This window comes from Rhinolophus ferrumequinum, chromosome 20 (assembly GCF_004115265.2).
Source record: "Rhinolophus ferrumequinum isolate MPI-CBG mRhiFer1 chromosome 20, mRhiFer1_v1.p, whole genome shotgun sequence".
In the NCBI taxonomy this organism is placed as follows: domain Eukaryota; kingdom Metazoa; phylum Chordata; class Mammalia; order Chiroptera; family Rhinolophidae; genus Rhinolophus; species Rhinolophus ferrumequinum.
In genome coordinates this window covers 8,833,693-8,861,533 of record NC_046303.1, presented here as the reverse complement: position 1 = coordinate 8,861,533, position 27,841 = coordinate 8,833,693, and the positions used below count along the sequence as shown (strand labels likewise).

General features: G+C 36.1%; 1 protein-coding gene across 1 annotated transcript in view; it reads right to left on the bottom strand.

Annotated features, from left to right (window-relative positions):
* TBX20 (T-box transcription factor 20) overlaps positions 1-27,841 on the bottom strand; it is a 51,259-nt gene that overhangs the window by 5,716 nt on the left and 17,702 nt on the right. The window contains exon 6 of the mRNA XM_033088570.1: positions 23,896-23,972. Coding sequence (XP_032944461.1) covers positions 23,896-23,972 — 77 coding nt within the window. The remainder of the gene's footprint in view (positions 1-23,895; positions 23,973-27,841) is intronic.

The window sequence follows — 27,841 nt, the reverse complement described above, 5'->3', positions numbered from 1 at the left end:
GGCCTATGATTTGTCTTGAGTTAATTTTGTGTCTGTTATGGATTGATGTTCATTGTTTTGCTTATAGATATCCAATTATTCCAGCACTATTGGTTGAGAAGATTACCCCTTCTCCACTGAATTATCATTGCATTATTGTCAAGATCAATTGTCCATATGTGTGGGACTACAGCTAGATTCTATATTCTGTTCCATTGATCTATTTGTTGATCTTGACACCAAAATCACACTGTCCTGATTACTGTAGCTGCATAAAAAGTTTTGAAATTAGATAGTATTAGTACTCCATTTTATTTTTATTTTTCAAAGTTGTTTTGGCTATCCTAGCTCCTTTGCATTTCCATTGGAAATTTAAAATTACTTTGTGAATTTATACAAAAAAAGCCAATAGAATTTTGATCCAAATTGTGTTAAATCTATAGATCAAAAGTTTGTGGAGAATTGGCATCTTAATAAAATTAAGTCTTTCAATCCATGAACCAGTATTTCCCTCCTCTTATTTAAGTCTTCTTTAATTTCTCTCAGCAATGTTTTTGTAGTTTTAAGTATATACGTCTTACATATCTTTTGCTAGATTTATCCCTAAATATTTCATGTTATAGTAAATATTGCTTTCTAATTTTAACTTCTGATTGTTCATTGCTAGTACACAGAAATAACTTTATTTTTGTACATTAATCTTGTATCCTGTGACATTGCTAAACATACTTATTTTGGCTGTAGATTTTTCATTTTCTACATGGTAATCAAGCTGTCTGTGAACAGAGATGGTTTTACTTCTTTCTTTTCAATCATAATGACATTTATTTATTTTTCCTGACTTAATTGCAATGGCTAGAACTATTTGTTCAGTGTCTAATTAGCCACGCTAAGAGTGGGCATCCATGACTGGTTCTTTATCTCAAAGAAAGCATTCAATCTCTCGCCCTTAGATATAATATTATGTCCAGGATTTTTTGTAGATGCCCTTTTTCGGACTGAAGAGGTTCTCTTGTATTCCTAGTCTTCTAAGAGTTTTTAAAGTTGAATGTTGTTAAATGCTTTTGCTGTGTCTATTGAGATGATCACACTGTTTTTCTTTTTCAGTTTGTTAATATGGTCAATTACATTGATTACATTTCAAATGTTAAACCAACCGTGCATTCCTGAGTTAAACTCTAGCCATGATATAGTATCCTTTTTTGGATTTTATTTTTTTAAATTTTTGTTTATAATTTTTCCATCTATAGTTGTAAGGGACACTGGTGGATATTTCTCTTTTCTATACTAATGTTTTTTCTACTTTTAGTATCAAGATAATGCTGATCTCATAGAATTAGTTGGGAAATATTCCCTTCTCTTTAATTTTCTAGAAGATTTTGGGTAGAGTTGTTATTATTTCTTCCTTAAATGTTTGGTACAATTCACCAGTGAAGCTATCTGGGCCTGGGGTTTTCTTTGTGGAAAGGCTTTTAACTACAAATTAAAAGCTATCTATTTCTTCTTGAATAGGCTTTGGTAGTTTGTAAGGAATTTGTCCATTTAATCTAAATTGTTGAAATTATAAACATAAGTGTTCATAATATTGCTTTATTACCCTTCCTTTCAGTCTGTGTAGAAGTGTAGTGATATTATTCACTATAGTAATATTATTCCTCTCATTCCTGATAATGGTAATTTGTGTTTTCCTTTTTTCCTGATCAGTTTAGCCAGAGAACTGTCATTTTTATTAATCTTTTCTTCTTTTCGTCCCACTGATTTTCTCTATTGTTTTCTTGTTCTGTATTCCATTGATTTCCACTCTGATATTTATTGTTTCTATTCTCCTACTTACTTTGGGTTTCATTTGCTCTCTTTTCCTAGTTTCTTGAGATGGAAGCCGAGGTCATTGATTTGAGACTTTTCTTCATTTCTAAAGTAGGGAGATAGCACTACAAATTTCCCCTAAGTAATGTTTTAGCATCATCCTACAAGTTTTTATATGTTATATTTTAATTCAGTTAAAAATATTTTCTAATTTCCTTTTTGATATTTTCTTGTTTCATGGGTTATTTAGACATATGTTATTTAGTTTCCAAACATTTGGGAATTTTCTAGTTATCTTCCTGTCATTGATATTTAACATAATTCCACTGTGAACAGACAACATACTTTGTATGACTTGAATGTCTTTAAATTATTGGGACTTGTTTTGTGGCACAGAGTATGGTCTAGCTTAGTAAGTGTTCTGTGTGCACTTGAAAGAAAGTATATTCTACTAATGTTGGATGGAGTGTTTTATAAATGTCAATTAGTTGAGCTGGTTGACAGTGTTTTTCAAATCTTCTATACATTTATTTATTTTCTGTCTACTTGCTCTATCACTTGAGAGAGGGATACTGAAATCTCTAATTATAATTATCTATTTGTTGTTTCTCTTTGCAGTTCTGTCAGTCTCGCTTCATATATTTTGGAGCTCTATTATTAGGCACTTAAACATGTATGATTATATGTTCTCCTGATGAATTAAATTCTTTATTAGTATGAAATGATCTACTTTATCCTTGATAACATTCTTTGCTCTGAAATCTACTGCGGTTTAATATAGCAACTCCAGTTTTCTTTCAATTAGTGTTAACATGGTATACTTTTTTCCATTGCTTTTCATCCAACTCATGTCTTTATACATAAAGTGCATTTCTTGTAGGCAGCATATATTTGGGTTTTGCTTTTTAATCCAAAATGGCAATCTTTGCCTTGTAATTGAGGTATTTAGTGCATTTATATGTAATGTGATTTTTGCTATGATTAGATTGAAGTCAATTATCTTGCTATTTGTCTCACAAGTTCTTTACTCTTTTCCTCCTTTTTGCTTTCTTTTGCATTCATTATTTTTTATGATTCCATTTCAGCTCCTTTGTTGGTTTACTAGATATAACTTTATTTTGTTATTTTAGTGGTTGTCTTAGCATTTATAGTAAATATCACTAACTTATTGAAAACTAATTTCAAGTGATATTATGTCACTTCAAGTATAGTGTAAGACTCTCATAATATGCTTTCATTTATCCCTTCCAATCTTTGTGCCATTCTTTTCAAACATTTTACATAAGCTCCACACTACATTATTTTGTTTAAACAGTTTATCTTTTTTAAAGGTTTCAATAATATGAAAATATTTGATCTACTTATCCATGTAGGTACTATTCCCATTGCTCTTCATTCCTTTATGTAGCTCTAGAGTGACATATGATACAATTTACCTTCTCCCAGAAGGACTTCCTTAACCTAACTATAGTGAAGTTTGCTAGTGGTGAATTCTTTCATCTTTTGTATGTCTGAAAAAGTCTGTATTTTTGTTATTTAAAGATATTTCTGGTGGGTATAGGCTGTTAGGTTGAGTGATTTTATTCTCTCAGTACTTAAAAAATGTTGCTCCACTGTCTCCTTGTTTACTTTGTTTCTAACAAGGAATCTGCTGTCATCCTTATCTTTGTTCCTCTTATGGAATATGTCTTTAATTCCCTGGCTTCTTTCAATATTTTTTCTTCGTCACTGCTTTTGAGCAATTTGATTATCATGTGTCTTGGTGTTATTTCTTCATGCATCTTGAACTTGAGGTTATTGGGCCTCTAAGCTTGTATGTTTTTAATTGTCATTAAATTTGGAAACATTTTGGACATTATTTCTTCAAATATAATTCTTCCCCCATCACTCCATCCACCTTTCATGGGTTCCAATTACACATATATTAGACTTAAAGTTTTCTCAGAACTACTTACTGATACTCTGCATTAAAATATATGTCTTTGCTCTCTGTATTTTATTTTGGATAGTTTCTATTGTTATATTTTCAAGTTCACTAATCTTTTCATCTGCAATATCTAATCTGTTATTAATCCCATCCAGTGTATCCCATCATTGTATACAGTCGGTCCCCAATTAACAATGGTTCAATTTAGGTTTTTTCAACTTTATGATGATGTGAAAGTGATATACATTCAATAGAAACCATATTTCAAATTTTAAATTTTGATTATTTCCCAGGCTAACGATATGTGATATGATACTCTTATGATGCTGGTCAGTGGCAGCAAGCTGCGCTCCCAGTCAGGCATGTGATCACACGGGTAAACAACCGACACTCCACAGTGACGGTGTAGCCAGCATCTTTTGGATATTGTGTCCTGAGCACAGTTAAGGTAAACTAAGTTATAATGTTTGGTAGGTTCGGTGTACTAAATGCATTTTCAACTTACGATATTATCAATTTACAGTTGGTTTATTGGGACATAATCACATTTTAAGTTGAGGAGCATCTGTCTATTGTAGTTTTTTCACCTTGAGAATTTTGATTTGGATCTTTTGGACATCTTTCAGGTCTTTACTTAATTATATATATATAATATATATTGTATATTACAGTTATAATAACTGATTAAATGTCCTTATCTGTTAATTATAATATTTGTGTCAGGAGTTATTCTTCAATTAATTTATTGCCTCATTACAGATCCTGTGTTTCTACTTCTTTGCATTTCTGGTAATTTTTAATTGGATGCTAGGCATTGTGGATTTTATCTTGTTGTGGGTTGTATATATTTGTATTACTATAAATATTCTTGAGCTTTGTTCTAGGATATATGAGTGTACATGTAGTTAAGTTACTTGGGAATAATTTGATCTTTTTGGGTCTTGCTATCAAGATATTAGGTAGGACTCATTTTTCCTCACTGCTGAAGCAAAACCCTTCTCAGTATTCCATCAATGCCCTGACAGTCACCACATTTTCCAGTTCATCTTGTTGGAATGGGCACTATTCCCTTCCATGTTTGAACAGTAGGCGCTTCTTCCTCTAATCTTCTCACATGCTTTCCCCCAGACTCTGGCAGCTTCCTCACATGCACGTGCTGATCAGGTCTCAGCTGAACACTCAAGAGGGGCCCTTGCAGATCGTCAAGAGTTCTCCTCTCCAATAGTCTGTCCTGTGGAGTCTCACTGTTTTTGTCTCATTAAACTCTCAGCTCTGACTGCTCAACTCAGGGAGTCTGCCAGGCTCTGACTGCATTCTCTGTCCCTGCGGCATAGCCTACATATCCTCTCAGACTATAAACTGGGGCCATCATAGGGCTCACCTCATTTGTTTCCCATCCCTTGGAGATTATTGTCTTTGGTTGCTTGGTGTCCAGTGTCATAAAAAAAAAAAAATGGTTTCCTATATTTTGTGTGTGTACTTGGTCCTTGTTGCTTTACCTTCACCTGAAGCAGTCAGCCTGGGGATTGTCTAAAAATTCCAAAACCCAGGCTATACCCACAGACCAAGCAAGATTGTCACAATCTCTGGGGGTGAGACACAGGCTTCAGTAACTGATAAAGCTCCCCGGGTGATTCCAGTGGACAGGCAAGTTAATGAATAAATGGAGAAGAAGGTGTGTAATGGCTACTTTACATCATAGACTCCTCTGTACCATTTGAACTTTGAAAATATGTACTATTTATTCAGAATTCATTACAAATTATGAAATATCATAAGAAATGATAACCTACCAATGAACAAAAAGAAAAGAACTGCTATTCTAACACTGATATTTGAGGAACTTATAATGAATTGATAAAAATTGCCATCATCATGCTGATTTTTTATAGTACTGTAGTAAATGCATTGTAGGCAGTGTGGTATAATGGAGCTATTATTGGCTTTAAAGTAATTTATCAAACGGATGCATAGACAGATGAGTAGGTAGACCACCCAGAACCATTTTCACATTTTCTAGTTTTGTTACTTCCTTAACCTCTCTTCATCTGTAAATTGGGGAGCATAACAACTGCCTGGCAGGACCATCCATTCATTCAAAAAAATATATGTATTATGAAAAAGGCACTATTCTAGGAATTGTGGAGGTAGTATTAAATACAATATAATAACCCTTGACTAATGAGGGAGGAGGCTAGAGGGAAGAGAGAGACAATAAGAGAAATATGTAGCATATTAGAGGATGACATGATAGTGCTATGGAAAAATAAAAATAAAGCAGGAAATGCTGACAATAACCGTAACTATGAGGATTAAATGAGATAAGGCATTTGAATTGCCCCGAACAGTGTCTGGCACGTAGGAGACACTCAGTGAATATTAGTGCCCAGTAAGAGCATATTTATAGCAGGTAAAACTATTTTATTCTCTTAGATTATATTTTTCTCCAATTTATTCTACCCACCTGAATAGTCCTAATTCAGAATAATGTGATCCAAACAAGAGGATTTTTCTCAGTGATTGAATGCTAAAGTCAGAGAACTTGACTAGCATGTTACTTGCAGTTCTATTATAAAATTATATCTGTCATAAAAGATAAAAGGTTAAGCTTTAGTGAGTCTGTAACACTTGTTTAAAAGTGTCACCTATTTTTAAAATTCCTTTGAACGGACTTGTTGAATCTCTTGAGTTAGATTTGTTGAAATGAAAATATTTTATCATTTACCAAGAGGCACCAGTAAATACATTAAGTGCAGAAGTTAACAGAAAGGATAATATGGCATGATATGGACACTAATTAATCAATTTGCCAACTGCTACATAATTTTAATCTTTATATGCCCACATTCTGCTAATGTTGGAACCCCACAGCCTTAACAGCTGATGTCACTTACTCAAGGACTTAATTCACTACAGTATTAGAGAGTGACTATCTTTTTGGGTAGCCTGGATCATTAAGAAAAAGTCAAGTGAGCTGAGCAACCCTTAATAATATAGCATATATTCCAGCTGATGATATCCTTTTAGTCTGAGCCATGTGTCATACTGCTAATATTTAAGATGAACTTAGAAAATTAGGTGGTTATCTTCACACGAGTCAGGAACTTGCTTCAAATAGCCTAGAAAACATTTTTGGTTTGTATACTCATAAAGGAATGTCCATCAATGGGCTCAAATGATGTATCGCTAAGGTATATTCCCCTTCCCTTCCTAGGCATGTAAGCTGCTCAAGGCAAGCATTTCGGTTCAAAAGCAGAGTGTAGTATTTGTTCTGAAAATGTCCTTATATAAAATAATTTAAACATCTTTGACATGCACACACAAGAACAATCACGTTCCAAACAACACAATACATCACTGCCTTGTGAAATATTTTGCTTTTCTATAAAAAGTACATTATATTCATTTTGTCCTTGGTAGACCATTGGTATCATTACTTATTCTCGTCTCTCGGAAGGAGAAAAAAAGGGATTTTATCAAAGTGATTTACTTGTGTCAGGCCTGGAAGTGAACTGAAAGCAATGGCAGTTCTTATATGAAGGATGGCATAATTGAATTATTGCCTTTTAAGTGATTGAAAACAGTGGTGCACATCAGGACCGTCTCCTCAAAGATGTTACAAAGAGTAGACAGCCTGTGCTGTTTACTTTATGTCTAATCCCTGTTTCCAGCAAAATGAAAAGTGTAAAGAATTTGTTTAGCCTGGAAGCCTATTGGGAGGACTTCTAAACTACTGTACCCTGAAAAAATAAGGGGTGACTCACGTAATGGGTTAAGTGATTTACGTAATACAAGCTATGACAGTGCCTTGTGATGTTCAGTGGTATTATATTCCAAAGCTAGAGACGTTAGTGTTAGTAGAATTACTTTTGATTTAATAGATAAATAAAATGGGTACCGTTATTGAAGGTCAGCCTTTCTAATATCTAAGACCAAGTTATTTTTCTAGGCAAAAAGAGGGCATCATTACCTGAGGTATCTCTAAAAATTTCTTCTGACTACTTTGTAACCATCAATTCCAAGAACAATGTATTACATGTGAGAGACACAATCATAGCCAGAAAGTGGGTAAGATATAGGGGAGCTACCATGATTACATTGATCCTGTCAGAATGTTCAGAACCGTTTGAAGTCATTTGAACTACTTGTTCAAACTCTAAACAGGCAAAACCAACAGACTCTATCAGTTTTGGAGTTGATTGCTCTTCCTCTGTCTTTGAAACTAGAGTGAAAATTCTCAGTGCTAAAAAATCAAAGCCTTCTTTTTCTCTCATATTCTCCTTTGTACCACCACCATACCTAATGGAACCCTCGTTTGCTGCACTTACTAGACTGATGGAAATTACATGCTTGCATGGTTGTCTGCACTATGACACTGTTGAGCTGTGAACACAGGGGAGAACCATACTTTATCTAGGCACTGGGTCTCCAACGTTAGTGTGTGTGACGGACTGAATGTTTGTTTCCCTGAAAACTCATATGTTGAAATCTTAACCCCCAATGTGACAGTATTAGGAGGTGGGGTTTTTGTAGATAATTAGGTTTGGATGGTGGAGCCCTCATAAATGGGATTAATGTCCTTATAAGAAGAGACAGGGGACTTTGCTTTGGCTTTTTGCTCTTCAGTGATGTGAGGACACAGTGAAAAGATGACTGTCTGAGAACCAGGAAGCAGGTCCTCAAGAAACACTGAATCTGCGGGCAGCATGATTTTGGACTTCTCAGATTCCAGAACTATGAGAAATAAATGTCTGTTTTTTAAGCCACCCAGTCTATGGCATTTTTATTATAGCAGCCTGAACAGACTAAGCCAGTGTGCATCAGAATTACCTGGAGGGTTTGTCAAAACTCAGATTGTCAGGCCCCACCCTAGAGTGTCTGATTCCATCAGTCTGAGGTGTGGCCTGAAAATGTGATTTCCAGTGTGTGTGCAGGCAATGCTGCTGCTGCTGGTCTGGAGGCCATCCTCAGAGAACCGCTGGCCTAGCTTAGCTGTGAGGAGCATGTTTGCTGGAACCTGTTCAACTCAAATCCTCGCTCTGCCACTTGCTAGTTGTAAGCCTGTGGGCACATTCCTTCACTTCCTCCACCTCAGTTTTCTCATCTGTAACATGAGGATATTAATATGATCTAGCTCTTAGGGTTACTATTAAGATTGAATGAATTAATATACATAGAGAGCTGATATTGGTACCTGGACTATAATAAGTGCTCAATGAACGTTTACCGATAACAAAATTAAAATTATCATTGTTACCATTTAGTATCACGATCACGTGTTCCTAAAGCTGGTTACATAATCATAATCATTTCAGATGAAATGGAGACTTCCAGTCCCTATAGAATGGTTTCATTCAAACTATTCTATAATCTACGTCAGAAAGAAAATTAAATAAAATGTAAATGCTAATTTCAATATACATTTTAACTTTTTCTCCCAAATATAGACCTGAAAAAAAAAAACTGTTTAGGGAGAAAATGTCAACTCCATTAAAATCGTATCTAATTTATAGGAAACAAAATATTTAAAGTTGTTTTTGCTCATCTAGCTGCTCGTGTTTACATCATGTCTCCCTGGGCCTTCGTAAATAACTCCTTGTCACAGTGTTTTTCTAAAGATTGATGCAGATAATGTTATAAATTACGGGAAGATAATACATCAATATTTGTAGCTTCCACAAAATACTTAATAAATGAAGACTTTAGATAATACAATTTGAAATGTATTATAAATCATTAATTTTAATTTGAGAACTGAAATTTATTATGCAATCCAATTTGGAAAAACAAAATAACTGTAATCTTTTAAAGAGCTTTTAGACTTTAGTTTATTTTCATTTATTTAAGTCGTACTGATTTTTCTTTTTAGTAGTAATATACATTTCTGGTTTTATATTATCATTAGCAACTTAAATAAGTAACTACCCCACTGAATAAAACAAACGCTATCATGTTTAGTGTCCTAACTCCTATGGCTGTGACAACTAGGAGGAAGGTCTCATGCACAGTACAGATTACTCAGCTTCTAAACAAACTTCAGTAAATTTTGAGTCAGGGAACAAATGTCCTTCCTTCGCAGAAGAACAAACACAAGAATGAAAAAAGAAGGGTAATTTACAACTGTAAGTTAATTGTGACTACCTCTGCCAGTTTAACTGTCAGACTCACTGGTTTGTTTGACATTGTTTTGTAACGTAAGTGCTTCCTTTCAGGAGCTATCGGTGAATGACTAACATTTTAAGTGCAGAAACATGGCTTGCTAGTTAAAGGAATTTTGTAGTGACTACTTGTATAATTTGAAAAAAAAAAATTGTTCTGTTAAAAGCCATCCTTCCCTTTTTGTGGTTGTTGTTAACAGATTATTTTAATTTATTAATAGATTTTACTTAAAAGCAAACTTTAATCCGATTACCAAACAAAATTGCTTTCATTTTATGCATGCAGGCTCTTATACTAAGTCTATCTTCCTCGGAGATGATTTGAAAAAACAACAAGTTTCTTAGTTTCTTTCCTAAGAAGCTGTGCGTTCAGATTCCGTATGTGTACCTGGACTTTGATTTCTTCTATAGAATGAGCATTTGGTGGGGAACTGGTGGTCTGGATTAGATGATCTCTAATGTTTATTATGGCTCTAACAATTTATGAATCTATAAATATATAAACAAAAGTAAAAATTAAAAATAGATATTTTGGAAAAGTCCAGTACTAGTTGCAAAGAGCCCTGAGTTCTAACTCCAAATCGTCTGCTAACTAATTGTGTGACTTGTGTAAATCATTTGCACTCTTTGGGCCCTCGCTGCCTCATTGGGATAATGACAGAGATAAACTGGATGGCTTCCCAAATCATTCCAGCCTCAAAATAAATACTTCCTAAAAAGCTCATTTTAAATTTCTTTTGGGAGTTTACACATAAAATGCCAGGGCACACTTTAGTATGCATAGTATAATTAAAAGTAGTCTTTGTATGTTTTCATCTGTATTTCAGATGGAATAACCTATATACCAGTATTTTTACCTATACAAGGCTGGGATAGCATATGTTGCTCAATAATCCAATTCAGTTTTAAACTCCTTGATTTCTGTCTCTTCATTCTGAGTCACGTCGTATTCCTGAGGCAGTGCTTCCAAGCAGAGCTGATGCAGATACCCTCTGCCCTCCCCTATCTCAGGAGCTGTGGCCTGCTCTGTGGCTCCTGTTACAGAATGTGGGTCCTGGGGGACCACTGTGGGCCCTGGGAGCAGGGGCCGATCCAAAGGGCAGGGACTGTTGTTATTAGCTTTTGCCATTTGCCGTCTTTAGTGCTGTTACTTTCAAGCAGCACGTCTTTCATATAGTGATTGCTCTTAACATCCAGGGTGTTTTGCTTTTGGTTTTTTTTTGTTTGTTTTTTTGTAGATTTCACTGAAATAATATTTCACTTTTACTTTATTGCAGACACTGCATAATCTACTTTGTAAGAGTCTCCATAATACTCAAATATAGCTGTATTTTTTAATGATTAAGGAAATTAGCAAACTAAGTTATGAGCTATAACCATTTCACTGTTCACTAGGCTGACGTTTAATCTATTTTCTCAGCCACAATAGGGTATGTGTGTGTGTGTGTGTGTGTGTGTGTGTATATATACATATATATATATATATATATATATATATATATATATATATATATATATCTCCTTTGCCTAAATCTATTCTACTGGTTTTCTTCTAAAGATAGAATATAAGAGTGATATGAGAACTTACGTTTTTGGCTAATTGGGCAACAACTATTAGGTTGGACTAATCAGTTCACGACATACATGACTTCTTCAGGAGCCCTGAATGTCAGAGTTTTCATTTTCTCCATAGCTAGCCAGCATGCTTAGATACCAGCAGATATACTAAGTAGGGGAAGGTGAGATCAGAAAGGAAAGACGAACCAAGTGCACAAAAGTATACTGCAGAAAGTCTCATTCTAGATCAAACCTTAAGGAAAAAAGTGAGGAACACGTCCAAAATTCAAAGGTAGAGGAGAAATTTTTTAAAGAAATGCCTCTGCTATTGGATATCTGGAGAGAGAACTGAGCATGACATCCATTCCACGCTCCTGCCCAGTCCACCGAAATGGTGCAAGTGCCAGCTGTCTGAATGGCACCCATGATGTAGAGAAAGGAAATCCACATAATCCTCACATTTCGTTTCACCCATGAATCTCTTCCTCTCTGCCTCTAAAGTTATCAGCAGAACGTTTGCAAATGATTCCATGAGGCAGCTCACTAGAATTTAGTGTAGGAAGAGTCTTAGTGTAGTGGACTCCAAGCTCATTATAAGGAAGCATATGGTAGAAGAGCAAATGCGTAATGTTTCTGAAGACTGATGTCACCTTCTGTCGGTTACATCATCGGTAAGTGAAAGAAACAGGGAGCAGCAAGTCCAGACAACCATCCTCTGGGAAGTAGGGATCTCCCTTTGCCCTTTGATCAAGGACAATAAGAAAAAAAGCAAAAGAAGGAAATCTTTTGGTCATTCCAGAAAAAAACAAAAAAACTAAGTCACTTACATGGGAAAGAAGAGTAGATGGTCATCAGAGTTTGACAGCTACTTTATTCCAGGAGACAACGAAGTAACAACACATTTAAAATACGGCAGGAAAGAAAATGTGAGGCAAGGACTGCATATCAAGTCAAAATGACTTTTGCAAATAAAGGCCACAGAAAAACTGTCATGTTCATGCAAAAGACAAGGAATATTGGTCCCATAAGCCTTTTTTGAGGAATCTAATAGTGAATGAACTTCAGACAACCAAAACGACTGAAACGACATTGATATGATATGTTAGTGGGTATTAGATACGTATTTACTCATAGAACTAAGACTAAACTGTGGTTATGAGGAAGAATACAGCATGTAATGACAATATACTCTGACAAGGATGAAGCACAATTCTCAAAAATTAGGGGAGAAGGGAGAGAGAAGGTGATGAGTAGAATAAGTTATTGATTACATTTATTAATTGAGATTAAAGGGATATGACTTCAAGTCAGATGCTTAAAAAGACAGAAAGTAGGGGGAAGAAAAAAGAAGTTACTAGCTAATTTCAACATTGCTCATAGTGGGATACCTATAGAAAATTAGAAAGGGGGGGAGTCGGAGTTTTTAAAAGATATTGGGGTAAAGATAAACATTAAAACAAGAGTAAGAACCTTGCTAGTCATTAAATAGTACCAAAAAAAAAAGGTTGCTAACAAAATAGACCACACAGTAAAAGACTATTTATATAAAATATATGTATATCTATTTAAATATAACAAAACAATGTGACACAACTGAACCCAAACACTTAATATATATTACATATATTATACACTCACATAGCACAGATGTTCATATTCATAATATTAATGTACATTGTTATGCAAAAAAAACCCCAAGATGAACCATGTAGCGTATGTTAAAATTTACCTAAGAAAAAAGGGAAGAAGAATATATAACATGTATCTGCTTGTATTAGAAAACCCGGTGAAAGGATAAACAATACTTTTCTTAATAATGGTTATCTACAGGAGAGGAAAGAAACAGGGTGGAGGGAATGGGGATAGAATCTAGATGCCTTTGACTAAGCCATGTTCTGGAGATTTGTCTTGAAACTATGTAAATCATTTATTAAATAATCAGATAAGAAAACTGTATGTTTTCAAATTCCAAAATATAGGAAATACAGTAAAACGAATGAACCTAAATGTGTATCATTGGGTTAGTTTCAAAACTACACAAAGGAATGATTCCAAGGGACTTGAAAACACTCTGGTGGGAAAACAAAGGCGGGGGGGGGGGGGGGGGGGGGGGGGGGGGGGGGACCTAAAATACTCTCGTAGAGTCTCTACTAGAAGGTACACTGAAGACGAAAAGAACCACAAAAAAGATTGTTCACTATTTTGAGTTGCCACATTTTGGGAGGTATGTTGATAAGCGTATTCTGAGATTATGGTGCGTAAATATACTGTGAGATAAGGCACATGAGTAATGACGGGATATTCTATCATTTCCAGTGTTGAGACTAGATTCTCAGCATGAGAGGAAAGAGAGATCGATGTAAGGTCAAAGAGATTAAGTAAAAACCTTATCATTCTGAATTTAAGTAGAAAGTATTAATAGCAGTATGAACTCGTTGGATTTTTTTATCTTAAAGTGCGCATGCGTATGCGCGCACACACCCTTCAAACCCAGAGCCGAAACTGTCACAGGAGCAGGGATTGAGAGGTGGAGGCTCACATTTTATTAAATACTCGAAATTTGTGTACTCGCTTCTTACACATTTCAAATATCAAATTATTTTGCAAATTTAAAATGCAAATCTGGGAAATATTGGAAAAAGTATTTTCTAATTCCTTAACAATAAATGGGATGATGTTTTCAGAGTCTGTCTCAAATGCCTTTTATACTGCTCTCTCAAGTCCTTGCAAGTGCCTAGTACTCTGAAAGAGAAAAACAAATTTAACCTAGTTTCCAATTATTCATAATAGTGGAGGCATAAGATTAGAAGATGGACAAAAATTACATAGAAAATTAAAATCTACAGTGAACTTTTAAAAAGCATGCCTCTCCAAGTCGTTCCTTTGTCATCCTCCTCTGTCATCTTTCTTCTGACTGGAACTACAGGTGCTAAAATGACCCTAAGCGCATGTCTCAACTACCAGTGTAAAGACACGAAGGATAAAGTGTTGGCAGAGATCAGATCTCACCAGCTTTGTCAACTAGCATCACCACATGGGCCTCAACATGAATTACGGAGTTTGCCCATTTTAAGCCAGAAAGAGGAAAAACATCATCCTAAAGAGGTGAAATTTCTGGGTAGGAGTTGCCCTTGCTGCCAACATTTTCACAGGCCCTTAAAGCTCTAAGCCAGGGAAGAGCAAAGTTTTTCTGCCTTATGGTCTCTGTCAGATACTCAGCTCTGTCTTTGTAGCAGGAAAGCAGTCACATACAACATAGAAATGGAAAAACATGACTGTGCTCTAATAAAACTTTGTTTATAGACAATAAACTTTAATTTCCTATCTTTGCATGTCCCAAAACATTATTTTTATAATTTTTTCAACCATTTAAAAATGTAAAGACCATTCTTAGCTTGTGGGCTGTACCAAACAGGTGGCACATGTAGTTTGCCAACCCCTAATCTGAGTCGTTTACCTATGTAGAAATGGGCTCCACTGACACTGACCTTGCACTTCTCCTAAAGCCTCACTGCCTCAGTAACAAGAAAGCTTAGAGCTTCGTTAGAAGCAAACACTGCTTTCTTCCCAGAACCGTAAATCATTATGAAAGACCTAGAAATTATCCATGAACTCTGAACCTCTTTAGCAAATCTGCCAAGATGCTTGCCGCTCCATGGCTTGATGTAGATAAAACTTCTGCAGAGTCCCAGAATATTAGATTTGCAACTTTCTTTCCTGAAGTTTGCCTCCTCGGGTAAACTAATAGAGTGTTTTTGAGCTCTGAGCAAAAAGGCCTGATTCCCACTGGGCGTGTATCCAAATTTGATTCGTTTAAAAGTTTTATTCGATGCTAGGGTGTTTAAACATATTTTAGAGAGACTCTCGGTACAAATCCTGAACCAATATGGTGAGATAAGCATATGTATTTAATTCTCTGCCCCACTAATATGACGGAGAAAACAACGGGAATTCAGGAGATTAAGGAGTGTGCCAACTACTTATTTGGATATTTTAGCCACAAACAGGAAAGGAGTGAGGGAAGCATCAACCAGCACGCCATTCACCAGTGTACAAGGAGGAAAGCTACCTGGGGAAGGAAAAGATGAAAAGGCCTCTGTCGGAGCTTCACCTAAACCCTACCTTGCAGCAGCAGAGGTTAATGATAAAGGCAGGTCTCTGAGCAGTTGATACGGAGCAGATTCTCACACTGCCCAAGGCTAGGAGGAAGGAGTCCCGCAGTGGCATGCTCAGCTAGCACAGGATGTTGTGTACCCTGGAGGGTGTCAGCCGTGACCGTGACTGGCCCTGGAGGAGGGCCGTGAAGTGGCTTTGCTGCGTGTGGGGCGGGAGCAACTGATTTCTAGCTGCTGAGGCAGTCAGAGAGGGTAGCTCTCTGCACAGTGAAAGGCCCTTCTCAAGGCTGTCTCCACCCCCCAAGACAACCCCCTAACCCAAACTGAGTCATTATATTTCCACATTGGCAAAGTTACAATAAATTTAAGTTATTACCTCATCTTCAGTCGGCACCTGAGAGATTTAACAAAGATACACACGTTTTTATTAAAAATTAATCTCAGCTCCTAACCCTATTCAGACACCCCATTCTATAGATGAGCTAGAGAAAAATAACTGGACATTACAAAACACTCAGGAATTCTACAGAAGAAAACTAGTTTTCAAAAGCAGAACAAGTGATTTCTTTTGAAACAGGCTTATTCCAATAAATAGGGAGAAACACTGTAAGTCTCTAATTTGTATTTTTACATTTTCAGTGAGATTTAAGAAGACCCTGTGTTGTTAAAGCAAGAACTAGTAGGAATGAAGAGGAAACAATCTGGAAATGTAAAAGTGGAGTTGGAAATGACAAAAAAACAATTACCACATTTTTTAAAAATTCAGTAAAGGCAGTAAACAGAATACTAGATACTGCAGCAAATAAAATCAACAAATTAGAAGATTCATATAAAAAACTCTCCCAGTATCTGAATAAAAAGTTAGAGATGAAAATCATTAAACAATAGATAAGAGAAATGGAGACTAGATTTAGGAGATGTAATATATGTATAATAGGAGTTTTCGAAGGTCTAAATAGAGCAGAGCGATTAGAAACAAAAGGAGGAAAAGAACAACAAGAAGAAAATTTTCCTGAGTCAATAATGATTTGAGTTTTCAATTTGAAGGGCTCAATTATACTATAAATACTGATGAAAAAAAATCTGTGACTAAATAAATGTTGGTATAATTTCTGAATTGTAAAAAAAAAACAAAAACAAAAACCTTTCTAAAAGCATTTTATCCAGACAGAGAGGGAAAAAAAAATAAGTTTCCAACAAAGGAAAGACATTTAATGAGTTTAATATCAGCTTTTATTCCACAACATTTAAAAGCTAGATGACAAGGGAAGGTTGAAAGAGTTCTGAGGAAAAAGACTGGGACACTAGTTGGGTTTATATACAACATGGCAACATACCCTCTCAAATGTGCAAGAACTCATAAAGAAGATGACCCACATGTAGTTGCTCAACCGATTACTCAACGTTATCAACAACTGAGAATAAAATCCGAATACAATTCCAATATTTGGAGAGAGGATAGAAGAAATAAGCAGCAAACAGAGCAGAAATGAGTATCACAAGAATTACATTTAAATGACTGTGGTTGGTGTATTGTGATCCTTAGATTAGCATTAAGGAGAAAAAAATAGAAGAGAGAAAGATACATGAATAAAAATCTGGATTTAAACTACCAGATTATTTATACCAAAACTATGAGTTGATGGAGGTGTAGTGCAAGGAAGAATCATATACTAAATATCTATTTTACAAGAAAAGAAAGTAGTTTTATTCCTGGTAATAACAGAAATATCAATGATGTCTTTTAAAATTTTTTAAACACAATTATTAAAAGGAAATATAATGAACATTAGAGAAAGGACACATCATTATGTACTCGACAAATATTTGAGTGTTTCCCGTGTACCAGGCACTAGTGTAGGTTCTGGGAGCATAGTAAGAAACAAAAGACCAAGCCTTGGACCATTCAGATGTTGGGGGCAGTACATTCCAGGCAGAAGGTAAATAAGTACAAGGCCCTAAAGCCAACAGGGGCCTGGGCATGTTCAAAGAAAAGTGAGCAAGAGAAAGGTAAGTGAGTTCAGAGAGCTAACTGGGAGAGCTGGGCTCAGATTCTGTAGGACCTTTTAGGCTTTGTCTGGACTTTGGATTTGATTGTGAATAAAATGGAATAAGGTGGTGATTCGTTGGAGAGCTCGGAGCAAGAGTGATGTGTGCCGACTTCCTTTCATTGACAAGACCGTTCTGATCGGTATACTGAAAATGGACTTAAGGGCAGTAAGGGTGGAGGTAGAAGGATCAATTAGAAAATTAATGTAACGATCTAGGAAAGAGATGAGAGTGTCCTAGCTAAGGGTGGTAGCAGTAGAGATGGTAACAAGTAGTTGGACTCCACTGGCTACAGTTTGAAGGACTAGCTGACTGTTTGGATGTGAGCAGTAAGAGAAAAAGAGGAGTCAAGGCTGACTCCCAGTCTTTTGGCCAGAGCAATGGGAAGGATGGAGACGTCAGCAGCTGAGACGGAAACATGAGGGAAGAGAGGTGTGGAAGAATGTGATTGGGCATCCTGTTTTATGTGGTTAAATCTGAGGTGGCCTTAGGGAAAAGTAAAAGAAAAAGCCAGTCCAGAACCAGAGATGCAAATGTGATATTAGTCAGCATATAATGGAATGTAAAGGCGTGAAACTGGGTCAAATCACCCGGGGAGGAGACGAAGACTGAGAGGAGAAGTGGTCCAGGGACTAAGGCCTGGAACACATCACTGTTTATGGATGGAGGACAAGAGGAAGAACTAACACAGGGGATGGAGAAAGAATGGCCAAAGAAATAGAATAAAAACCAGAAGAGTGAGAGGTCTTAAGTTCAGTAAAATGGCAGGATGCCAAGGGTATATAGGAATCAATATCTTTTCACAGACTAAACTAGGTAGATTTCTAATAAAAAAAAATTCTATTTTCAAAAGTATGCCCTGCCCCCACTGCCAAAAAATCCTCTAGCACAGTGTTAGCCAAAAGAAAGGTAGTATGAGCCATATGTAATTTTAAATAGTCTAGTCTCCACATTTTTTTAAAAAGTGAAATTAATTTTCATATTTTATTTAACCTAATACATGTCCAAAATAGTATTTCAACATCTAATCAATATTTTAAAACGATTACTGAGGTATTTTCATTCTTTCCTCATACTAAGCCTTCAAAATCAGTGTGTGTGTGTGTACTTACAGCACATTTCAATATGGAATAGCCACATTTCGAGTCCTTACTAGCCATTTATGGCCAGAAGCTATTAAATTGGAGTGCATAGCACTAGTAAACCTAGCTATGTGCCTAAGAAACTATGTTCAGGACTTACAAACTTGAAAATACCAAAACTTCTCTAGAGAACAAAAGAAAAGATTTCAGTAAAAGGACAAATTCATGGCACATTTCTAGCAGGAAATCTCAATACTATAAAGATATCAATTTTCTCCCCCAAATTATTATTTTAATTCAAAACAAGACCAATTTAATCTCCAATGAAATTTTTTGGAAAGACTTGACAAAATGATATCAAAGACTGGAAGCATAAATATGTCAAAGAATATCAAGAAAACTTGAAAATGACAAGTAAAAAGGTTTGGTGTTTGGTATATCAGACATCTAAGTATCCACAAACATTTACATATTTTATTAATTTACAAAAATTATAGTAATATAATAGTGGCAGGTCAATGAAAAGACTGAAAAAGTTACTATAGGCAATATTTTAGTATCTGATAAAGTGGGAATTATAAATAATTTGGAAAGGAATATGTTAGTAAATATATGGTATTGGGGCAACTTATAAAAATATACAATGACATATCTATTTTATATCTTATACTAAAATTTAACTGCACGAGTTAAATATTTAAATAGAAAATATATAGTTGAATATTTACATATTTACATAATTTTGGAATAGGGAACATCTATTTAAGAAATCATAAAGAGAACAATAGATTTGGTAGTCACATATTCTGTTCATCAAAAAGAAATTAAAAGCTAATTTCAAACTGGTGAAATGATTCCAACATATATGAACAATTAAAATACTAACACATAAATAGCTTTTATAGCTCAATAAGAAAAAAGATGAGCAATCCAAAAGAGAAAAAAATGAGCTAAGGACACAAGAGGCCAATTTACAAAAGAAAATATAAATTTTCACCTATCAAATTGGTAAAAATGAAAATATGATCACGTTTGATAAGCACGTACATAAATGGGCACCTGACTATGACATGGACAATCTTTCTTTAGGGAAACTTGGCAACATGGATGAAAAGCCTTAAAAACATGTATATCTTTCCATTTATATGAGGTACTAGGCAAATTCAGGGACAGAAAGGAGATAAACATCACTAGGGGCTGGCGGAAGGAGGAATGGGGAGTTAGGGTTTAATGGGGACAGATTTTCTATTTGGGATGATGGAAACATTGTGGAAATGATAATGGTGATGGTCGCACAATATTGTGAATGTACGTAATGCCGCCAAAGTGTACATACGTTTCAGAATGGCTGAAATAGTAAATTTTATATTATGCATATTTTACCACAATTGTAAAAAATTCCATTGCGTGACTCTAAACATTTATTAAACCATTCTCCTATTATTGAATATTTAGGTATTTCCCAAATTCGTAACAATTAAAAATAACATTATAATTAATATATATATATATATATATACTTTGATAAGCATTCTTGTTTGTTAGTATTTATCCTATGGTAATAATGCAGAATATGTGTAAAGATATACATTTTCCTCCTGGCACTGCTTATATTAACAAAAAGTGGGAAACCTAAATAATATATTGGATTGGTCAAATAAATTATTGTACACAATGGAAAAGTAGGCAGCCATTAAAAAGCGTACTACAGACACATCTATACTGATACTAAGGGGGAAATGATTTAAAATAGTATGGGTGGTAAACTTTAAAGGAAGTATATGTTTGTACATGCATAGGAAAGTATATGGGAGAATATATAAGTTTTTGCCAGTGGTTATGGGATTGAGTGAATGGGACTTTGTTACTTTTTTATGCTCGTTTTCTTACTTGTCAGTGTTTTTCTGCAATGAGCATAAATGTCTATTTGTTAAAAAAACAAAAAAAAACTAACAAAAGAAACTTAACTTTGCAGCTAACATTAAAAATCCCTCATTGTTATGTTTCCTTTCTCATAAGTAACATTATGCCTTCACTTACTGTACGAAGTGCCCTCCCCCTGCCCAAAAAAAAAAAAGAAAAAAGTAAGGCCAACTGACAGACTGTCTGTAGGTTATTTCCTATATGATAACAGCAGATAATTCTTTTCCTGAACTAAATAACTATAAATTAGATTATAGTAAAACATCCCTTTGGGCTTTGGGGTTGCTTCTTAGCTGTCCATCGTAGGTATAGGTGTTAAGTATCTAATGTAAATACTTTCTACTTTGGCTAATGTGACAGGTTTCCTTTTACAAACCAGGGAGAGGCTGTCGCTGAAGAGCAGGGCTACACATGAAGTATGTGAGACATTCAAGTATCTGAACGCAACCTGGTGAAATCAGAGCGAGGAAACCATAATGCCGCCTTGTAGGGCACCCCAAAGCGTCTGCAATTGTAGGATTAACACAATGTGTTTGGAGGTATAAGGCAACTAGACCCAATCTTAAAGGTATTTTTGTTTGGGTGCCCCACACAGTAAGTGTAAATCTGGAACAGGAAACTTGAAATCATTGAAGTCACAATAACATCATATTCAATTAGGTTAGAAAAGTGCAATTTCTGTCATCATGTCATAAAAATATGTGTTTTTCTCTCAGATCCCTTATAAAGAAAAGTTCCCTATATTGTTACAGAGAGGGCTGTTTTCAATCAGTTACAAGGAGCAATTCAATTACTAGATGGTTTAGTGCAGTAACTGACTCCAGACTAATTTAATTTCTTTAGGTCTCTAAAGATCAATTGATCTGATTTGTCCCATCCCTAAAGGCTGTTTAGGAAAAATTCAGACTTAAATATCTGGAAATGAAATCCAAAACCTTGGCCAATTTCACACTACTTAGGTCATCTTGCAAACTTTCAGTTGGTCACATAAGATGCTCTCTTGGCCCTCAGACTATTGAAAGCGACTTAGCTTCATGCACATCCAGTGCTCCCCACATCAGGGCGCTTATTCAGTAAGTGGAAAATGTGCTGCATGCTTTATCAAATCTGTCATTGTAAAGGACAGTCAGTCTGGGGACTCTTATCTCATGAACACATGCACGACTCGGGCTATTTTTACTCTAGGAGTAGTTTATTAAGAAGACTATTAGAAGTAGACGTAGATGGGGCAAAAAAACTATGCTCGTCTAATAAAATGAGGGGCTTACAATTATTTTAGATTTATAAACTGGTTTCATAAATGTCATCTGCCTCGGTTCTCATAATAAACCTTTGAAGTGAGTAGGGTTATTTTCTAGGTGAGGAAACAGATTCAAGTTAGGTGACTTCTTCAGGATCACTCAGCCAAAAAAAGGCAGAGCTGGGACTCTGACCCATGACTTTTGTCTCTCAATGTAACATGTGCATTCCTGACCTGAGACAGTATGCCGTACACTATAAAAACACATTAGTTTAGTGGTTACCAGGGGGTCAGGGGAGAGGGAAGATGGTAGATGAGGGTAAACGCAGTAAAAAAAAATCTGGTAATGGAAGGAGAACTGACTCTGGGTAGTGAATACACAACATGATACATAGATGATGTAATACAGAATTGTATACTTGAAACCTATGTAACTTTACTAACAATTCTCACCCCAATACATTTAATTAAAAAAAAAAAACCCACATCATTACTGCCCCACTGATCCACTGTCTTCATTCTTGCTTGACACCTGCCAAAGCTGAGAAAAAGTTCACTGATATTAATCCACCTCCATAAATCCACTCTGAATCAGTGCCTCTGGCACTCCAGAAATAGATACAAAAGGTCCTGCCTAAACGGGTGTAGCTTTTGTATTAATAGATGGACTCATTTGTTACCCATACAGCTGGTAGCCACCATCTCACTGACTTGGGTGTCCAGGCCTATTTGCCGACCTATGTTCCATTTGCCCATCTGACTTTTCTTTATTTTTCCATTGGCTCTTCAACCACAAGCTCAAGTTTCTTTCCTTGATCTCAACACCCCCAAGCACTTGTCAAGCTCTCCAGCTAATGAGTCTTTCTTTTCTACTCAAATCCCACAGTTCCTGCCCACCTTTCAGCCTCTCCTGCTGGCTTTTCTGTCTCCCCACCGAGCCTCTACATCTACTCCCCAAAATTAAAACCAAGCCCGTGCGCTGCTTATTTGGGAAGGCTTTGGGAAGGATCCAACAGATGTTGCTAAAACACGTAATTATCCCTTAATTTGAGTTGCCAGGAGAGGTGGGGGAGAAGTGCCATGGTCAGACGATTGTGACCACACGGGGGAAGTATGGCAGTTGGTAGGGGAATCACACAAAGATTTGGAGATAAGATAAACCAGGGGGCTAGTGCTAGGATACCCCACCTGTCAGTAAAGACTTCAGGCCACAGAAAAGAAAAAGCACAGAAGATGAAGAGGGCCTGAGGTGATTAGAGTTGATTACACTGTGTTGCATAATCGAAATTTGCAAAGAGAGTAGAACTTCAATGTTCTCACTCAAAAAAAGAGCAAGTACAGAAAGGTACATAGTATATGTAAGAGATACAAATAATCACGCTGAAAAATCTCTTTGAAAAACATTTTTTCACGTTCCTATTGGGCAAACTGTGGATCTCAATATAGTCATTGCTCATCATATAGACGGTCTCAACTGTGTGGACCATTTTAAGTTAAAAGTGGGGTAAGTTATGGGCATGTCATTGACACTTGTCTTTTTAAAGGTCCTGAGATCGGCTGTCTCTCCTGTTAAAAATAAGCAATCTAAGCTATAGGTAAAATATGTGCCCTGAATTAAATCACATCTCCCGGTTTCAAAATTCCCGACTACCATTATATCCTTTGTGCTAGCAAATACATCTACTTCAGAAGGCAAAGGCTATCAAGATTCCATTTCTCTGTAGATTGCCACGCGAGACACACAGCTTACTATCATCAAGAGGACTGAGTCTTTGGTAACAAAGCAGCCCTATATTTCACAGTTGAGTAAATGTCCTGACCAAAGAAACCACTTCACTCGGAAATTGAGCAGAGAATAGAGCCAGCTGCTGCAGCTGTCAGAGCTTAAGCACTTGCATATCTACAGGGTTTACAACTGGAAGGGAAGGGGGGTCAAGAGAATTGGAGACTATATACAGTAAGGTTATGGTTCTTTGGCGTTGAAAGGAGTGTGTTCTTACAAACTCACTCTTCTCTTTATCTTATCTGGACAAAAAAGTAAACAGAAAATTCTCATTACCTCTCAATGTCAGTGAGCCTGGAGGAGTCCCGAAATCCTTTGGCAAAAGGGTTGCTATCTATTTTCAGCTTGGTTATCTGGAAAGCGAAGAAGGGGTAACAAAACAATATCATTTCTGAGCTCAAGGAAATAAAATCAGAACTAAAGAGTTAGTTCATTTTCCATCATGGCCCACCACACGAATACCTAATGCCTGTCAGTATTGTGAGAAAGGTTGAACTTGCTAGAGAAGTTCACAGGGCAGGATGAATTTGGTGGGAGAGTCAGGGAAGGCCTACGAGAGAGGGAGGTGTCTGAGGACAGGCTGGTCCTAGAGAATAGGCTAGAGGTCAATGGATGGAGACAGGTAAGGATGGGGGCCTTTCACGAACAGAGAACAGCGTGGCTGCAGTGTGAAGCATTTCAGAGAGCAGTGAAAGGGGAGGGCTCCACTGCGGAGGTGGGGAGCTGTCTAGAAGGCCAGCAGTGGTGGGTAATGGTGAATAAAAACAAGAATGCTGTCTCATGCTGACTTGGCAACATCATTTGTTAGGACCACGGGCACACATATATATATATATATACCAGAATGGATAAAATGGCCAATAATAGCTTCATGTTCAATACTCGATTGAGATACATGACATAAACACATGATGTAAGCCATATATCATGTATTTATGTCACGATCCCCCTTCCAGCCATTCCCCTTCCCATCTGACTAAGTTAGAATCAAATGAATAGGTCTTTTTGCTGTCCTCCCATACAATGTTATTTATAGACTCTATGCTTATCCGGAAAAAAACATCTCCTAATGAGAATCATGATCTGAAGTATTAAGAGTCTGTGCTATGCTAATCATAATCCCCACAGTATTGATATTAATGTAGAAAGGTCCATCAAATCACATGCATTGCGCCTCCAAAGAAAAATATATTAGGTTACGAAGCCAAAATAAGTAAATAAAGGAAACCCTGATTAAAAGATACTTGACTGGTAAAATTCCTGAGTGTTAGAGCTAAAAGGAACCTAGGAGGACTAAGAGACAGCTAGTCACATCTGAAAAAGAACCACAGATATCTTTAGAGAGTCACAGCTCATTCGTATCTATGAGACAACCCATGTTAATCTTTAGAGAGACACACACACTAAATAGTCAACCTGGAAAAAAGAGTTATCGGTTGAGGCATGCCCTCCTCTTTCAAAGTAAGAAGTACACATACTCGAAATAATTTGAAATGCTCTTTTGTCAAAACGCAACTTTTCCTCTGACCAGAGTGTATCTATTGTCCATTTTAAGCTATTAACACCAAAAAATTACTTTTATTATTACAAAAGAAAGGCATGCTTCCCGTTTCATTCTTCAAGTCAGCTAACCAATGTACAAGCCGCAAGACGTTATTCACCTCACTTAACATAGAATTTCCCACACTATCCTGACCAGAGAGAGTGTACCTCTCTATCAGTAACACTGGCAAGTTATGAGATTGATTCTTTGATCCTGTTAATTTTTAAGAACATTTGACAATGTCCAAGAAATGCTCATTTTTAGCCATGAACATTCATTCTAGAGCATCAAAAAAAATTGCTACTTTCCTATTCTACTTAGTTAACGGAAAATGGTAAAACAGGGAAGTAAATAAGCTAGACAAGTAAGAAATCTGTTCTTAATGGATATAAAGAAATATACGGGAATCCCTGAAGTTGCCCCTGAAGTGTGGTCATCAAGAGTTTGTAGAGAGCCCTGCTTCGATGCCCTAAAGAGTGAAAGTCTGTTTCAGCTATTCTTTCGGACTAGATTTTGAAGGTCAGTTTTCAGGACGAAGAAGAAAATTTTTATTTGTTTGAAATAAACTGTAAAAGTCTTCTAACGCCCAAGCAATCAGTATGTTTGAAGATTATAAAACACCAAAAGGTTTCCAATCTGCAAAGACAGAAGCTGTGTCTCTTTCTACTGAATAAGTTAAAATACTTTATGTTTCTAAAGTGCTTTACAGTTCATGAAACTGCTTTCACAATAATTCATCAACAAATAGTTAATGAGGATTAATTACTTATCATGCCCTATGCTAAATGGATGGTACAAAGATCAAGAACATGTGGTCCCTGCCTTAATGGGGCTTAAGATTCCATGGGCCAGGCAGAGGGGGTACACAGCTGACCAGAACTGGAAGTGATTTAAGTGCCCTAAAAAGGGTGGCACCAAACCCAGTGCAGTGTTAATGGCATTCAGGGTGAGCCAAACCCAGAAGAAAATTTCAAACCGAAACTGTGAGGCAGTTCAATAAAGGTAGGGCTTCTTTTAAGCTCAGTTCCCATAAGCCCATTTATAGTTAAAATGTGGGATATAAAGCTGAAAGCAGCAAAAGAACCAGACAAACAAATAAAGAAACAAAAACTCATAGACGCAGACAATAGTTTAGTGGTTATCAGAGGGTAAGCGGGGAGGGGGATGGTAAAAAGGATAAAGGGGGTCAAATATATAGCAATGGAAGGAGAACTGACCCTGGGTGGTGAACACACAATGTGATACATAGATGATGTATTACAGAATTGTATACCTGAAACCTATGTAACTTTACTGACAATTGTCACCCCAATAAACCTTAATTTTAAAAAAAGTAAATGGATTTGCCTACGAATAAATTCTCTAGAGACAATGGCAGATAACACATCTGCTGGAAAAACTACGGACTTTGAAAGAAATCCTTTTACAGCCATCATTCTGAAATGTGAACCATAATAAGCACTGAGCATTTATAAACTAAAAGGAAGGAAGTATTATCTACGTGTTATAATGATCAAAGGACTTTCGATCCACTTGGCCCCAAAAAGGATTATAAAAATTGTATTTGTTGGTCTTATTTCCAAAAGGTAAAGACTGTTGACTCAGAATCTGATGCTTTAGAGTTGTCATAGAGAATAAATATTCTCAACAGATGTGTGTGTATTGTTCAATTGATGTGTCACCGTATCTAATATGACTGCCATAACTTTGAATGAGGAAATGAATTAAATTCAACACAGATTTTCAGATTTCTTTGGAATTTTCTTTCATTCTTAGAATTTTCTATTTCCCATATCTTTTAAGTCCCTCTTTCATAAGCCCCAGGAGTATCAATGGTAACTTTTTTCCTTTACATGTTGATAGATTTTCAAACTACAGGACAGTTTAGAGAATAGTACAAGATGCTCTCATACACCTAGACTAACCAATTGCTTACAGCAATGATTTAACTTTAGTGCACGAATTAGAAAAGGAGCTCAATACAACTAGATACGTATTTACTTTCTCTATGGACCATTTTATCTAATTCCAGAGAAAATAACTTCTTTTAGAAGTTAGAGAAAAAAAAGCTGAATGGATCTCTTATTACTAAAATGGTATGGGGGCCCTGGATTAACACCACCAACTTGAATAAAACCTCTTCAAGTATTGATCAGGAATATTGATTAGCAGCACAGGGACCCTAGCTTAACATTCCTAATGAGCCCACTGTGCTCCCTGGGAGATCACCAGCCGCTGAACCCACTGGGGGGTGTCAACAATAAGCACCCAGAAACGTTTATGGAGCTTTGCTTCAAGAGCAAGCAGTCAGAAATATGATTTCATTTTCTTACCAATTATCTTACCAAATACTTCTTGAGTTTAAATAATAGTATTTTATTTTGTTTTCTATCTCAAGATAAAAAACTTTTTTTACATAGAAAACTTTTAACATTCTAGGTAATCATGCATTTTTAAAGGTCAGGCATGGATTTTATTCCATGGATATTTAAATAAAAACCAGTAGTTGTATAGAAAGAAATTCATTTCTGAAGACACAATTTTACACCCTTTTATGAAATTTGGGACTACTGAAGAAGTTGCACATTTGAGAATTGATGAGAGACAGGACCTGACAATGATAGACAATGATTTCAGTTGGCCACCATTTCATTTGTTCCCTAATATAGATTGCCTATA